General features: G+C 44.8%; 1 protein-coding gene across 12 annotated transcripts in view; it reads right to left on the reverse strand.

Moving 5' to 3' along the window:
* GOLM1 (golgi membrane protein 1) overlaps positions 1 to 17384 on the reverse strand; it is a 47710-nt gene extending 30326 nt beyond the window's left edge. For 11 of the 12 annotated variants that reach the window (XR_014491648.1, XR_014491649.1, XR_014491650.1 and 8 more), the window contains exons 1-3: positions 17366 to 17384; positions 6210 to 6355; positions 4296 to 4475 (exon numbers count right to left, since the gene is read on the reverse strand). Coding sequence is in view for 3 of the 12 variants with exons in the window: in XM_083355872.1 (XP_083211998.1) it covers positions 4296 to 4475; positions 6210 to 6338 (309 nt within the window). In the remaining 9 variants the exon portion in view is untranslated. Of the gene's footprint in view, positions 1 to 4295; positions 4476 to 6209; positions 6356 to 12052; positions 12072 to 17365 lie in introns of those variants that run through there. The other variant, XM_083355873.1, reaches the window with a different exon arrangement.

Genomic DNA, 17384 nt, shown 5'->3' on the forward strand with positions numbered 1-17384 from the left:
TCGCGCGCACCTCCCCAAACCTCCCCAAACGTCGGCAGGTCTCCGTTCCTCCTGCCGACCTTTGGGGAGGTTTGGGCGCCTCCCCAAACCTCCCCAAACCTCGGCAGGTCTCCGTTCCTCCTGCCGACCTTTGGGGAGGTTTGGGCGCCTCCCCAAACCTCGGCAGGTCTCCGTTCCTCCGCGCAGACCTGCCGACCTTTGGGGAGGTTTGGGCGCCTCCCCAAACCTCCCCAAACCTCGTCAGGTCTCCGTTCCTGTTTGGGGAGGTTTGGGCGCCTCCCCAAACCTCCCCAAACCTCGGCAGGTCTCCGTTCCTCCGCGCAGACCTGCCGACGTTTGGGGAGGTTTGGGCGCCTCCCCAAACCTCCCCAAACCTCGGCAACTCCGTTCCTGTTTGGGGAGGTTTGGGCGCCTCCCCAAACCTCGGCAGGTCTCCGTTCTTCCTGCCGACCTTTGGGGAGGTTTGGGCGCCTCCCCAAACCTCGGCAGGTCTCCGTTCCTCCGCACAGACCTGCCGACCTTTGGGGAGGTTTGGGCGCCTCCCCAAACCTCCCCAAACCTCGTCAGGTCTCCGTTCCTGTTTGGGGAGGTTTGGGCGCCTCCCCAAACCTCCCCAAACCTCGGCAGGTCTCCGTTCCTCCGCGCAGACCTGCCGACGTTTGGGGAGGTTTGGGCGCCTCCCCAAACCTCCCCAAACCTCGGCAACTCCGTTCCTGTTTGGGGAGGTTTGGGCGCCTCCCCAAACCTCCCCAAACCTCGGCAGGTCTCCGTTCTTCCTGCCGACCTTTGGGGAGGTTTGGGCGCCTCCCCAAACCTCGGCAGGTCTCCGTTCCTCCGCGCAGACCTGCCGACCTTTGGGGAGGTTTGGGCGCCTCCCCAAACCTCCCCAAACCTCGTCAGGTCTCCGTTCCTGTTTGGGGAGGTTTGGGCGCCTCCCCAAACCTCCCCAAACCTCGGCAGGTCTCCGTTCCTCCGCGCAGACCTGCCGACGTTTGGGGAGGTTTGGGCGCCTCCCCAAACCTCCCCAAACCTCGTCAGGTCTCCGTTCCTGTTTGGGGAGGTTTGGGCGCCTCCCCAAACCTCCCCAAACCTCGGCAGGTCTCCGTTCCTCCGCGCAGACCTGCCGACGTTTGGGGAGGTTTGGGCGCCTCCCCAAACCTCCCCAGGTCTCCGTTCTTCCTGCCGACCTTTGGGGAGGTTTGGGCGCCTCCCCAAACCTCGGCAGGTCTCCGTTCCTCCGCGCAGACCTGCCGACGTTTGGGGAGGTTTGGGCGCCTCCCCAAACCTCCCCAAACCTCGGCAGGTCTCCGTTCCTGTTTGGGCGCCTCCCCAAACCTCCCCAAACCTCGGCAGGTCTCCGTTCTTCCTGCCGACCTTTGGGGAGGTTTGGGCGCCTCCCCAAACCTCGGCAGGTCTCCGTTCCTCCGCGCAGACCTGCCGACCTTTGGGGAGGTTTGGGCGCCTCCCCAAACCTCCCCAAACCTCGGCAGGTCTCCGTTCCTGTTTGGGGAGGTTTGGGCGCCTCCCCAAACCTCCCCAAACCTCGGCAGGTCTCCGTTCTTCCTGCCGACCTTTGGGGAGGTTTGGGCGCCTCCCCAAACCTCGGCAGGTCTGCGCGGAGGAACGGAGACCTGCCGAGGTTTGGGGAGGTTTGGGGAGGCGCCCAAACCTCCCCAAACAGGAACGGAGACCTGCCGAGGTTTGGGGAGGTTTGGGGAGGCGCCCAAACCTCCCCAAACCTCGGCAGGTCTGCGCGGAGGAACGGAGACCTGCCGAGGTTTGGGGAGGCGCCCAAACCTCCCCAAAGGTCGGCAGGAAGAACGGAGACCTGCCGAGGTTTGGGGAGGTTTGGGGAGGCGCCCAAACCTCCCCAAAGGTCGGCAGGTCTGCGCGGAGGAACGGAGACCTGCCGAGGTTTGGGGAGGTTTGGGGAGGCGCCCAAACCTCCCCAAACAGGAACGGAGACCTGCCGAGGTTTGGGGAGGTTTGGGGAGGCGCCCAAACCTCCCCAAACGTCGGCAGGTCTGCGCGGAGGAACGGAGACCTGCCGAGGTTTGGGGAGGTTTGGGGAGGCGCCCAAACCTCCCCAAACAGGAACGGAGACCTGCCGAGGTTTGGGGAGGTTTGGGGAGGCGCCCAAACCTCCCCAAACGTCGGCAGGTCTGCGCGGAGGAACGGAGACCTGCCGAGGTTTGGGGAGGCGCCCAAACCTCCCCAAAGGTCGGCAGGAAGAACGGAGACCTGCCGAGGTTTGGGGAGGTTTGGGGAGGCGCCCAAACCTCCCCAAACAGGAACGGAGACCTGCCGAGGTTTGGGGAGGTTTGGGGAGGCGCCCAAACCTCCCCAAACGTCGGCAGGTCTGCGCGGAGGAACGGAGACCTGCCGAGGTTTGGGGAGGTTTGGGGAGGCGCCCAAACCTCCCCAAACAGAAACGGAGACCTGCCGAGGTTTGGGGAGGTTTGGGGAGGCGCCCAAACCTCCCCAAACGTCGGCAGGTCTGCGCGGAGGAACGGAGACCTGCCGAGGTTTGGGGAGGTTTGGGGAGGCGCCCAAACCTCCCCAAACAGAAACGGAGACCTGCCGAGGTTTGGGGAGGTTTGGGGAGGCGCCCAAACCTCCCCAAACGTCGGCAGGTCTGCGCGGAGGAACGGAGACCTGCCGAGGTTTGGGGAGGTTTGGGGAGGCGCCCAAACCTCCCCAAACAGGAACGGAGACCTGCCGAGGTTTGGGGAGGTTTGGGGAGGCGCCCAAACCTCCCCAAACGTCGGCAGGTCTGCGCGGAGGAACGGAGACCTGCCGAGGTTTGGGGAGGCGCCCAAACCTCCCCAAAGGTCGGCAGGAAGAACGGAGACCTGCCGAGGTTTGGGGAGGTTTGGGGAGGCGCCCAAACCTCCCCAAAGGTCGGCAGATCTGCGCGGAGGAACGGAGACCTGCCGAGGTTTGGGGAGGCGCCCAAACGTCCCCAAACAGGAACGGAGACCTGCCGAGGTTTGGGGAGGCGCCCAAACCTCCCCAAACGTCGGCAGGTCTGCGCGGAGGAACGGAGACCTGCCGAGGTTTGGGGAGGCGCCCAAACCTCCCCAAAGGTCGGCAGGAGGAACGGAGACCTGCCGAGGTTTGGGGAGGTTTGGGGAGGCGCCCAAACCTCCCCAAACGTCGGCAGGTCTCCGTTCCTCCGCGCAGTTTTTTTTGTTGACTGGAGTATAAGCCGAAGTGGAATTTTTCAGCCCAAAAAGTGGGCTGAAAAATTCGGCTTATACTCAAGTATATACGGTAATTCAAAGCTACCTGGTTTTTGGAAGAAACTAGTAGGTTATGCCTATCTGATATACTCTGTATTTAAGGTTAGTTTGATTAAAATTATGAAAAAACAGCAGCAACACTTTGTTGATTTTAAGGAAATGAATGTTCTGCAGGTAAAGATCATGACTAGGGAGACTCTGCACAAACGTTGGCTGGGCCATCAGTTGTAGACCTTCCTCAAGTAAAAAGCTCTAAGTGACTATAATTCATGTTCTATCCCAGTTATGACTGACTACTAGAATTCTGCATGGGGCATTTTGCACAAAGTTGCCCTTGAAGCGGCAACTGATGCAAAATACAGCAATTCCTAACCATTCAACACCAGTTTTGTCGCACTGCACTGGTTGCTGATGTACAATTCAAAGTGCTGATTACTACCTATAAAATCCTTCACAGCTTAACGCCAGGATTCATTCAGGATCATTCCCTTCCGATAGAACCAACTTCCCAGGCAATACGTTCAGAGTTTGATGATGCTATGCATTTTCCTATGTGAATTAATGCTCTTTGGTAATGGCTCTATCCCTTCACAATTCCTTTCATCAACTATTGGTTTCGTTGTTTTGATGTAAATTCTATGAACTGCTGGGAGTTTTACTGGAGTGGAAATGATTATAAGAATGGTGAATTACTGCTTTCTGGAGTATTCTAGTTTTCCTGTGTTTGCAATGGATTACTGCTTATAAATCTATTTAACAAAGAGGAAGAGGGCAAATACTATAGTTAAACAAGTTGTTATTGTTGAAAGTGTTAATCTAATTGGTTGGTAAATTCAACAAGGCTATCAGACTCATATTCTCTGCAACATGAAAGACAGATTTTATGTTAGAATTCTGAATTCCCACACTATTTTCACAATTTCTTCAAAAGTTACCCCAAGAAACTACATGTTAATTTTTTTATCAACAAAGCCCTTTCCTTTATGCAAAAACAGACAATACTAATTGAACATTTATATAAAGTCCCAAAAATGAAAAGAAAAAAACTTCTACCTTTTCATCTCTGTGTATTTTGTTGATATTTTCTATCTGGAAATCATGCATAGACTGGATTTTGTCAATCTGTTCCCTCTGTTTCTTTAGTTCTCCTTGGAATTCATTCTTTTTCATTTCTACAGCACCTCTTTCTGCAGCTGCCCTGCGCATTCTGCCTTCTAGTTCCATTAAATGATTCTAAGAGGAAAAGATTTTTAAAAATATCCACATATACAAATACATGTTTTTCCTTTCTGTGTCTTCAAAACAAATCCAAAATTCTATACTTCTGCTTTTGAGTCATATACTGTATCACATGCAGCTGGAGCAATTTTATAGATTGAGCCATGACACAGTAGCTACTTGTCATCATATCACTATATCTACTGGAGTTGGCTGTATAACCATGGCAGATATGGCCACTGCTTTTCACCAGGCTAGATGACTAGTCTCATAAGTTTAATACAAGGAACAGCTGAAGAATGTATATTAAGTATTGGGCAATTGACAGAACAAAACATTCATTTACAGTGGAAATGCTGCACTGTTTATTTAAACAGTGTTTATTTAAAGCTATTTTACTTCTCTAAAGTGCAAAATACTATATGCACACATAGAGAGATTACTATGAAATGCTTATGAATTCTTTAATTCACTAGCTGAATGGGAATCACAGAATTTGAAAACATGGACAGAGAAAGGATGGTGAGAAAAATATTCTTCGTAGTTTTTAATCCTCAGGATAGTAACTGGGAGGAAATACATTATTTGGCTCAGAGCACAAAACATACCTGCTACTAGCAGAAACTGATGGAGAGAAGGTAATCTTTTTTCTTGTTGCATTAATAGACTTGCTGCATTTTCTATACAGAGTTATCCAATCTAGTAAAGGAGTGTCTTAAAAGCTGTATAACTAGTTCTGCCATACCCAACTTTCATCTTTGATCAGGGGCAAAGTGAAGATATTTTTAGGGGGGAAAAATCAGTTGGCCTCTATTTCCTCGTTTGAAAAGAGTGATTAATAAGCTTTTTGACAGGAACAGGGCTAATTTTCTATGTATGCATGCACACCTCTTATAGCTAAGAATAATTGCACAACTTTATTTTAATAGTTACACATTTACCAGAGTATTAAAAATGCACAATGTACATGGGTTATATAATCCAACGACTTTTTTTTCCTGCAGTTCAAATGCTATTCAGGTCTGCCTGAATGTTTATACTTAGCGTTGGGAGACTACTCTGTTACTATGAAATGCAATCTAGTGCAATCTGTGTGAAAAAGGTACTGGTATAATGATGCTTCAGAAAGATAAAGAGGCCCAGAAAAATGCTGTCATGGAACATAGGTGGATCTGTGCAGTCTAAGAGGCAAAATAGGTCAAGGATTGGGGGGAACAGAAACCATGAGATAGCAGAACCAAGAACCTTACAATTAATTCCACCCACTGAGTTAAAATAAGAAAGCCACTGGCCTGTTTGCATACACACATCACATATAATGTGGAGACAGAGTAAACTGAAAATATTTTCAATCATATAAATTAGTCTAAAGTTATGCCACATAGTTTTTTCAGGCAGTAGCCAGTATTGTGAAATGTTATAGGTGCCAGTAAATGATAAGAATCTCATGAAACATTAAATGTCAACACAGTGCTGCCTAGTGACATCTTTGATACCACAATGCTCAAGAGCACCACACTACTTACTAATCCCTGGTACAAAATTATCTTATATCCTAGTCGAACAGGATGCAATCTTTTACCAGGTACTTTTCTTCTTCCTTATTTGCTTATTTGCCAACTTCCAAATGTTTTTTAAGATATAATTACTCCACAGTGCTCCACAGTGTAGAAATAAAAACCAATATTTTAAAATATTAAAGCATACACACTGATTCACTCATTTTGAAAACCAACAAAAGAGCAATACCTGCAAATCAACACTACGGGAACTTGTTATCCAGTAATTAAATCCCAGAACAATTATACAAGCCACAAGTGCTGCTACTAAAAGAGGTGGTGATTTTATCCCACGACGACTGTTTCCTAGCCCAACCATCTTCAAGTTACAGTTTTCTGTTGGTTTAAAAAGAGAAATATTTATATTTACCTTTACAGATTAATGAACATTTCCAAGCAATAAAAAAACTTTCCAGTAACAGTATCTGCTCAGAATTAGCGTGTGTGTGTATGTACATACGTACATATATACATACATACATACACATATACATACACACACACACATATATCCATATCCATGGGAAAAAACATAAAAACATATAAAAGCACAATAATCAGGATTCAGTGTTTTATGACCCATTTTAACTGTAGCAACTAGAATTTAATCATAATATTGTAAAGCAAACAGAGTCAGAAAGTGGAGCTTTCTGTAATAAATATGTTTGTCCAGAATACCATCACAGAAAAGAAAAAAAATAAAAGAATTCCATTTGCTCTTGTATAAATTGAAATGCAGGAATACATGGAGAAGTATTTCAATTTCTCCAAACCACCAATTCATTTGGATTAGAGGATTTTGGAATATCTGCCCAGAAGAAGCACCGATGACAATGCACTATGTTGTGCTCAAAGTCCTTTCTGAGGGGTCCTGGATGTTCTCTGAGCTTCCTTGTTTTCTTGTAGAGGTTTCATTACCCAAACAAGGTAACATCATTAGTGATAGTAAGGGGTGTGGTTTGTTGTCACTTTATATTCTAATGGCTTGCTCTGTAAGTGTTGGTGGGGGTGGTCTTAGAGATTCTTTGGTTGGGCTGCTTGCTGGTGGCTTCTTTGACAGTTTCCTCAACCTCAAACACTTTTCTCAAGTCCTTTCTCAACCTAGGGAATGTGGGAAATGTGAAATATTTGGTTGGCTCTCAAAGTACTCTTAAAAACCTGCTGTTGCTGTTATTTGGTATCCTATTGTCCTCCAGTTGGTACTCCATATCCTTTGACTAAGTAGATGTCTGGCCTTTTAATAACCCAGGCTAAGAAGGAAAAAAACAAAAGGACCCAGTTTGAGCTCTGTATAGGATTTGATATTATGAGATTTACTCTTCCCCATAACAAAACTGGGAGCCACGTTTATTAGCTGCATTGTAAAGCTATGTAGCATATACTCTGGATCTGCATATAATACAGTTCTATAATGTTCTCCTACCCCAATACCTGGTCTTAGGAACATTATGTTAAATGCCAAAAAAGTGAGACTTGGCAATTACTCACACATTACTCAACTGTTCCACTATCAAAGTAACAATCTAACCTCTCACAAGAGAAGCTATGTTAAAATGCTATTTAGAGGAACCCAAACACACTGCAGCAACCCTGAACATCAGAAAAAGAAATAGATCATATATACAATATCTTCCAACAAAATGAATACCCACGTAACTTTATCAAAAAGTGCTTGACCCAATATAGCACAACCAACACAAGCTGCGATAAGGATAATATTGCTATATATCAAAAACATCTCAGAAGCCACCAATAGACTACAGTATTACAGACTACTACAATGATGTGGCATCACTGTAGCACACACACTGACTAAAACCCTCCAAAGTAAACCAAAAATCCCAGCAGTCCAGAAAAAAAAATCTGGAATCATCTCTATAACACAGGGCTTTTCAACCAGTGGTATGGGTACCACCTGTGGTACATTGGCACCTGGCAGGTGGTATGCGACCATCCTAGAAAAGTGGTAGCGGGGGAGGGGAATGAGCTGAACCAGTGGCAGCACCACACAAGCCTGAGCGAGAGACGTCTGGAGCTGCAGGGCTGTCAGGGCTCAGCGGAAGCGCCAGGATCAGTGCTTCTTCGGGGCTGTCAGGGCTCAGTGGAAGCGCCAGGATCAGCGCCAGGCTCCAGCTGGAGCTCAGCGCTGATCCCGGCATGTCTGCTGAGCCCAGAAGAAGCACTGATCAGCTGGAATGTTGCAGAATCTCCAGGGTCTTGTGATTTACATTCAGATGCTTGGCAACTGATTCATATTTATGATGGTCACATTACTCAACTGTTCCACTATCAAAGTAACAATCTAACCTCTCACAAGAGAAGCTATGTTAAAATGCTATTTAGAGGAACATATGCATCTTAACATACATTTTTCAAGAGCTTCATTTACAATTGTTTATAATTAATCTCAAATGCAGTAACAACAGGGAAAGACTAAACATATGATTTTATATTCCCGTTTCTCAGTTGGATCTACCACAGCCCAGCATTTGTCACCAACTGTCATAAACAATTCTCCAAAGGAAGCTGTACGAAATCATGTATTGCTTGTTTCACCCAGAGTTTCAGGCATTTTTCTCCTATTGAGAGGCCTACATGGCCTGACACTTCAAAGGCTTCTGAAGGCTTTCATGATTTCAGGAAAGAAGGCCTGGTGTGACAGGAGGCTGCGTCAGATAGGTCATATGGGCCTCTTAAAAGCAGGAGGAAAAATGCCAGAAGGTAAGCAGCATCCTCAGAACCACTGAGTGAAGGGAATAATTGTGCAGATTCCTCAGGTGTATTGAAGAATGGTGCAAGGTGTCCTTTCTGAGTAGAAGCAGCAGTGCTAGGGCTGACATTGAGGCCTGGGATGCTGGAAACTGGCTGAAATTGTTGAAGGCCCCGGGCCTCTATTTTAGGCCAAGGCCCAGTATTGCAACCAAGTATTGTTTTCCCTGCTGATACCAGGAAAAAAATAGGCAATGAGAGTTGCAGCAACCCCAGCAGTTATAAGTGTGGCCACCCAAGACGCTAAAAAGTTTATAACTTTCCTTCATTCAGCAGCATAATTTCAAATAGTTGCTAAATGAATGGTCCTTAAATAAAGATTACCTAGAATGTCACAGGATATAACTTATTCCAAGTAAAGCTACCTTTTGCAATTGACTGATCACAATTTTATCATTGCCAATGGTGCTCCAGATGTTTTACAATTACTGTATGTCCAAGGTACTTATTATTATTGGCACTATCTTTGCTTTCTTTTGCCACAATCATTCCGGTTCTATCTGCAGATCTTTGCATTTTGTAATTTTCTGTGGTTCTCTTCTCTTCTACTGTGTACAGGTATTGCAGCGTCCAGTATAAGGATACTTTTTTTTCTTTCTTATCAACAATTTTAAGTCTGGAGTGTTATGTGGCAGATGCTTCTCTGTTAGAATTCTAAAGTCCCAGAGCATTTTAGTTTTCTATTACTTTGTACATTTTGTGATTCCACCAGTTGTTTGTAATAAAATGGTATTCCTGAAGATATTCCAATACACCATTCTTGCTACTGTGTCCTGATGTTGTTTGTAATCAGTCTGTGCAATCTTCCTGCATCACTAAGTAGGTGGTCCACTGTTTCTACAACATCTTGGCAAAGATAGCATTTGCTATCTGTTACTGTCTCCTCAATTCTTGGCTTTATGTGCATTTGTTCTTAACACTTGATCTTGTGCTGCCAGAATTGGGCTCTCTCTCTTTCTTCAACTTCCCTACTTTTGTCAGATCTCTTTTTCTGCTAGAATTGCACAGGTATTAGATGCCTTGATAGTATTTGTCCACTGAATTTGAAGAACTTCTTTACTCTCATGATGTATTCACTTCTAGCCTTCTCCTTGACTTCACTGCGCTAGATGTTTTCAGCTTGAGGGATGGTCAAGTATTTGTAGTGGCCTTCATCCAGATTCTTGAGTTATTTTCATAAATTATTTCAATTTTACCTCTGTTGATGGTGAGGGTGATCCTTTTGTCCAGCCCAAAATCCACTGCAATGTCTTAGCTGTATACATACAGCTTTGAGCAACTATTCTGTTTCAGATGGTGTTTTGCTATACACATTCAGATCATCTATGTAAAGGGGGTAGGACAGTCTGACAGATATTTTTCATGCTAATAGCTGTGACCTTACTTGTTCTGTATTGTTATGAATCACATGTTCTCTCTAGTTCAGTATATGGACTTCTTTTGGAGATTCTAGCTGTTCATCAGAAGCTTTTGGAGGTGATATTAAAATCCAACCTTTTTTCAGACTTTTTTAAAAAAAGACCAAACTTTTTCTCACTCCAATAAAAGAAGGAACATCAGACTCTTCAAGTCACTAGTGCCATGCCTAACTGGTACTTGTGGATTTTGTCCAAGAGGAGCAAATGTATACTGGATATATTATGTGTTCAAGAAGAATGAATGTATACTGGGAATGTTGTGTGTTCTGATGACCTAGAAATCTATCTTTATAAAATGTATATTTAAGATCAAGTAAATGTCAACCATACTATATAAAATTCTTATAGTAAGCCCACCAATTCTTTTGAAAGTGATTTCTAATTAGAACTTGATGAATCATACTAGAATGCTTTGTGCCATCAATTCCTTTTAGATTTCAGTGCTCGTTAAGAATTAATCATGAAAATAAGCCATAAACTGCATTACACTTCACTACAATGATTTATATAAACTGTAATTCTTTTAAATAATATTTAGGTTTGTAAACAAACTGGTACATTTTACCAACTTTTATGGTATGCTCACACCCAAATAGAAATATTGAAACAGATATTTAAAATAATTGTACTTCAATTATATATGTATAGTCAATTTTTTTGGCTCAAGTTTTTAGCACAGGTTTATTTTTTTAATTAACTCAAGTTTTTGCCTTGAGATTTTTAGCTTGTTCAGTATAAACAATAACCTAATTCATTTCATTAGTTCATGTGACAAGTTGTTACAACTCTGCAAGTTTTTTTAAATAAAACAAATGAATACAGTTGAATTTTCCTATTGGCAAAGTATTATATGATTCAGTTGATAAATTAAAAGTTCAACTTTTGTGTAGAACAGTTACCCCCAAATTGAATATTGCGTTCACAGTGTAAGAGAGAGTAAATCAAATGTATCACAAATCTATTGGATGAAGCACTCATTTTTAACAATTAGTAGTCTACAATATTTTTAATATCGTCATTAGCCCAAAGACATGAAAATAACTTTCATGACTCAAAAACTAAAAACAATGCAGATTCTCAAACAAAGCAAATCTTTTGAATTAAGATAACATCTTTTTTATCAAATTGCTTTCACCAGTCTGTTCGAACTCAAATTGCTTTAAGCTTATATAGGTCTGGATTAATGGGCAGCAAATACTTCAAACCTAAACAAATGCTCATCAAAATTGAGACAGATTATTCTGATGCGTGACAAGGAGTTTGGGTGTTCAACGTAAGTAGCATCAGACTGTTTCAACATAACTTCCAGAGCATTATCATCAGCACTGATCTCTTGCTATATTAACCATAGCAGAGCATGTTTAATTTCCCAACCATCACCAAGTTACTGTACATTTCTTCCAACCAGTCCAAAAAAAAAAAAAATTCCACCCTCCAAGTTAAGTTTCTGTTTACTTATTCAAGGCAAATATCTGAGCCAAATTATCTTAAGCCATCATGTTGCTCGGTATTGATTTCAGCTTCCCTGCTTCGAACAGATTTCAAAGCAGAGTATAGGAGAAAATCTGCAAAGGTACTTTTCCTGTCACTCATTATTGCAAAAAAAAAAAAACACCCCCAAAAAACAACCCTCCTGTATAGGTCAAAGCCAGATCTGGAGGGGAAAGCCGCAGATAGGTTAAAGCAGGGGTCTTCAAACTTGGCCCTTTTATGACTTGTGGACTTCAACTCCCAGAATTCCTCAGCCAGCAAAGCTGGCTGAGGAATTCTGGGAGTTGAAGTCCACAAGTCATAAAAGGGCCAAGTTTGAAGACCCCTGGGTTAAAGCAAGAGTCTAAATAACCACCTTGACTCTTTTGCGGGTGCTTTTCCGAAATAAGGGCAAGAAGGTGGCCGGCCCCACTTCATTCCGACCCCCGCGAACAATTGCAACCGGGGAGATGTTTCCTTCCGCAGCCCTTGGCCCTCCAAGGACTCGCCCCAACCTCGACGCCTTCCTCCAAAGGGACACATAGGGACACATTCCCTCAGGAGCGAGCGGCCAGAAGGACAGACCGCCCAGAGCTCAAAAAGGGCAGAGAGGAAGAACAGGGATGAATGGACTTCAGAGAGGGCAATTCCAAGAAGCTTGAGGCGGGGGGGGGGGGAAGGAACAGGAGAGCACAGAAAGACGCGGCGTCCGGGGTGGTGGTGGTGGCAGACGAAGGGACCGGGTACAAGGGGAATCGCTTACCTTCCTCGCCCGCACCCCCCTTTCCTCCAGCTCCGAGGCCCTCCTGGCTCTTAGGCAGGCTGGCAGGTCACCCCTCCCTCTCCGTGGAGGAAGTAGACCCGGCTTTCGTCTCCCGGCGGGCGCCTTTCAAACCCTCCCCGCCCTCTCCCACTAGGGGAGCGGCGGGGAGTGACTCTGGGCTGAGGAGAAAGGAGCGGAGCCGCGGCTGCCGCGGGCAGCCGAGCTCGAGACAACCAGAAAGAGGAGCTGGAGGCGCGGGCGCCTCAACTACCGCGGGTGCTGCAGGAGGCACGGCGGGCAGAGCGGGAAGTGCAGGCGAAGCAGCCGCCGCCGCCGCCAGCACCCAGGCAGGAGCTCCTTCTCTTGCCGCGCCGAGAAGGAAAGTGGGCAGAAGCTCCTGGGCGGGAGAGCCTCTCTCTCTCTCTCTCTCTCTCTCTCTCTCTCTCTCTCTCTCTCTCTCTCTCTCTCTGTGTGTGTGTGTGTGTGTGTGTGTGTCCCCCTCAACACCTGCCTCTTCTTGCTTTGGGCTCCTGGGACTCTCTCTCTCTCTGTGTGTGTGTGTGTGTGTGTCCCCCTCAACACCTGCCTCTTCTTGCTTTGGGCTCCTGGGACTCTCTCTCTGTGTGTGTGTGTGTGTGTGTCCCCCTCAACACCTGCTTCTTCTTGCTTTGGGCTCCTGGGACTCTCTCTCTCTCTCTCTGTGTGTGTGTGTGTGTGTGTGTGTGTGTCCCCCTCAACACCTGCTTCTTCTTGCTTTGGGCTCCTGGGAGATACAAGGCGGAGGAGGGAAAAGATGCCCTCCTCCTGCGAGGCAAACTTTGCAGGGGGGAGATGCTGCCGTCTGCTTAAGCGGGCCCCCGTTAAGCCTCTTCCCGCAATACGATGTTTACGCGCAGGGGCAGCCTTTCTCGACCGCCTGAACTTTTTCAGGTGTGTGGATTTTAATACCCAAGAGGTCCCTGGCCTCTTAAAAAGTTCGTCAGGTTGAGCAAGGCGCCCCCTAAACGAGCCCTTTCCTTCGAGTAAGAGCGAGCGAAGGAAATGAAATACCAACAACCTAAGATACGCAGATGATACCACTCTAATGGCAGAAAGTGAGAACTGGACACAGAACCACTGATGGGTTCAAAATTGGGAAAGGAGTCCGGCAAGGCTGTATACTGTCGCCTTCCGTATTTAACTTATATGCAGAGCACATCATGAGAAAGGCAGGGATAGATGAATCAAAAGTTGGAATTAAGATTGCTGGAAGAAACATCAACAACCTAAGATATGCAGATGATACCACTCTAATGGCAGAAAGTGAAGAAGAACTAAAGAGCCTCTTGTTGCGGGTGAAGAAGGAGAGTGCAAAAGTTGGGTTGAAACTTAACATTAAGAAAACCAAGATCATGGCATCTGGCCCTCTCAATTCCTGGCAAATAGATGGGGAAGAAATGGAGGTAGTGACAGATTTTATTTTCCTGGGCTCCAAGATCACCGCAGATGGGGACTGCAGCCAAGAAATTAAAAGACGCTTGCTCCTGGGAAGGAAAGCCATGGCAAATCTAGACAGCACACTAAAAAGCAGAGACATCACCCTGTCAACAAAAGTGCATATAGTCAAGGCTATGGTCTTCCCAGTTGCAATGTATGGCAGTGAAAGTTGGACCATAAGAAAGGCTGAGTGCCAAAGAATTGAGGCCTTTGAACTCTGGTGCTGGAGAAGACTCCTGCGAGTCCCTTGGTCTGCAAGGCGATCAAACCGGTCAGTCCTAGAGGAGATCAACCCTGACTGCTCTTTAGAAGACCAGATCCTGAAGCTAAAACTCAAATACTTTGGCCACCTAATGAGAAGGAAAGACTCACTGGAGAAGAGCCTAATGCTGGGAAAGATCGAGGGCAATAGAAGAAGGGGACGACAGAGAATGAGTTGGCTGGATAGAGTCACTGAAGCAGTAGGCGGACTCCAGAAGATGGTAGAGGACAGGAAGGCCTGGAGGAATGTTGTCCATAGGGTTGCGATGGGTCGGACACGACTTCGCAGCTAACAACAACAACAAGGAAATGAAGAAAAAAAAAACCTGCCAAAAAATTGTGATTACTGTCGCTTCTGCAGTGTAATGGAAACCGAGGCTACAGTACTCCCCTCCCCCTTTCCTTTATGTAAGCAACCTCCTTCAAGCACAATGGAAAGTAAACCTAGGTGGGCGTAATTGCCCACCTAGGTTTACTTTCTAGAGAGTAAGCCTCATCAAACAGTAAGATTTACTTTTAAAGTGGCAGGAGTGCAAATATAACACAAACGACCCTTGCCATTTGCTGTTGTGTGTTATCTGCTACAAAGTTGCTTTAGAGAACAGTGCATGTACTATAATAATGAATTCTGCTATCACCATTGCTTTAATAATGAGTTATCATTATTAATGGCAGTAATCTACTCATCACCTACTTGGAGCAGGAAAACAGTTTCATTTAACTATTTACTTTCAATTAAGATAAGGGCTTTCAGACTGCAGGGTGTATCCAAAGTTGAAATCCATAGCCAGGAGGTCACATTGCCCCTTGTCCCCAGATTGGTGGTGGTGGGGAGTTAGTACAAAAGCTTTGCTCCAACTTTGGGAACTCTTTGTTCTAAGAGGTTTCCCTTCTTCAAGCTGCTTAGCAGAGAATTAGGAAATCAATAAGATTTTGTCTAGCAAGGACTTGGGTGGTGGGGAAAGAGCGGCAGGTTCAGCTCCTGTTATGTAACATTTAAAGACACAGAAGACTTACTGTTTTCAACAAAGCATTCATCTCCTTGGTTTACAATTCATTCCCTAATACTGTTCAGCAACAACACAGTTGTTTATGTCTGTTTATGCCAGGGATGTTGGGAGCTGTAGCTTAGCAATACCTGGCCAAAGGCTTTCCATCTACTGTATGTATTAGTTATTGGGTAGGAACCTAGGGACTTTTTTAAATTTTCCTCTTTTCCAAAACAAAAGAGCTGCTTTTTATTTTGACTCTGTAGACGCTTCCCCACTGATGAGCTGTTCTCCATCTCTCTCCTTGGTTAGCAGAAAATCATGTTGAGAAATTTACTACCCCCATTGCAATCCCTCTTCTGCTGTTGTTCCTAATTACTATAGTTATGTGGTGTCCCTCTAAGGCAGGGGTGTCAAACTGGCGGCCCGTGGGTTGGATACATCACACACAGGCCATGCCCACCCCGGCTCTGCAAAGGCAAAAAACATACATCACAATATGTCGCACGACACAATCGAGTTTGATACCCGTGCTCTAAGGCAATGCTTTTCAACCTTGGCAACTTTAAGATGTGTGGACTTCAACTCCCAGAATTCCCCAGGCACACACATCTTAAAGTTTTCCAGGATTGAAGAACACTAAGTCAATCTAACTGGATGTCGAAGTCAAATAGCTTGCAAATGTCCTTGGCAGTGCCAGAATAAGTGAGAAAATATTGCACAGTAGCTAATGATGTTTTAAGTCATGATCTGAGGACAATAAAGGCAATGTCATCAGGACATGGCAAAAAAACAAAAACAAAAAAAACATTGCCAGGACATGTTCATGGTTATATTTATGTGGGAGTGGGGAAAAGGCCAATTTCCATTAAAGCTCAAATAAGAATTAAGAAACAACCTCCTACTTTATAAGCTCCTAGTTAATATGTGATCAACTATGCATCTAGATGGCAGAAAATCAGGAGATGGAGAAGTCTCTACGCAATCTTTTGAAACTTGGCATAAATGGCTCACTGTATGGAGAGGAGGTTGATGTACCTGTGTAATAAAAGTGCCATAAGGGCATTATTCACAGAACAGCTTGAACAATTAAAATTAAATACATGATTGTGAAATATGGATCCTAATTTACATTTACAAAGTGCACATAATGCCTGGACCACCTACTGAAGGGTTTTTCAAACTTGGCCTTTTTATGACTTGTGGACTTCAATTCCCAGAATTCCTCAGCCAGAGTGCATGCTGGCTGAGGAATTCTGGGAGTTGAAGTCCACAAGTCATAAAAGGGCCAGGTTTGAAGACCCCTGACCTACTGGTTGCCTTGTGGGCAAAATAAAGACACTAATATTGATTTTTAAAGCTTTAACAGCTTGAGCCCCAATTCTAACTCTTAAAGGATTTACCTCTTCTACTCTGAGCCTTTCTACTGAGAGTAGAAGTTCCCAGAGTGTGGTTTGGTGATCCCTGGGGGTCCTTGAGATATTTTTGCAAGGTCTGCAAAGTCAATTAAACACATACTTTAAAATTTCTTAGTTTTAACTTCTAGTACAGTCTATATATATATATATATATATATATATATATATATATATATATATATATATATATATATATATATATATATATATAGAGAGAGAGAGAGAGAGAGAGAGAGAGAGAGAGAGAGAGAGAGAGAGGGGGGGGGGGGGAGGGAGAGAGAGAGAGAGAGCATATAAAACCAAAGCTCTTTAGGGTCCTCAATTATTTTGGGAATTTAAATAAGTCTTCAGGCCAAATATTTGACAATTACTGATTTAGATCCTCTGGAGTCGGCATTTTGAGGATCCTTCACCCCCAGAAGCTTGACTTTAACTTTATAGCTTCTAGGCTGTGAAATGCACTCCCTAGACCTAGAGGAGATGCACTTGGCTCAATACTCTTTCATATTTACGATGATGTTGATAATATATGTATATATTCCTCCATGTGTTTGCATTGTAATTTTTAATTTTAATCCTTATTTTAATGGTTTAAAGCTTGCTTTAGTTACATTTTTTATCACTGCTGGCCTCCTTGACTTTTGAAGAAACAAAGTAGTGCAGCAGAAATTCAGTGAATAAACAAATTAAGAATTAGTTCCCTTTGGAATGACTACTGTTGCAGAATGAGTTCAGTAACCAAATGAAATTTTGTGTTTCTAGTGATTTCTACAGTATCTTACCTCTTTCATCAGAATGAGA

This window comes from Vipera ursinii, assembly GCF_947247035.1.
Source record: "Vipera ursinii genome assembly, chromosome: 2".
Classification (NCBI taxonomy): domain Eukaryota; kingdom Metazoa; phylum Chordata; class Lepidosauria; order Squamata; family Viperidae; genus Vipera; species Vipera ursinii.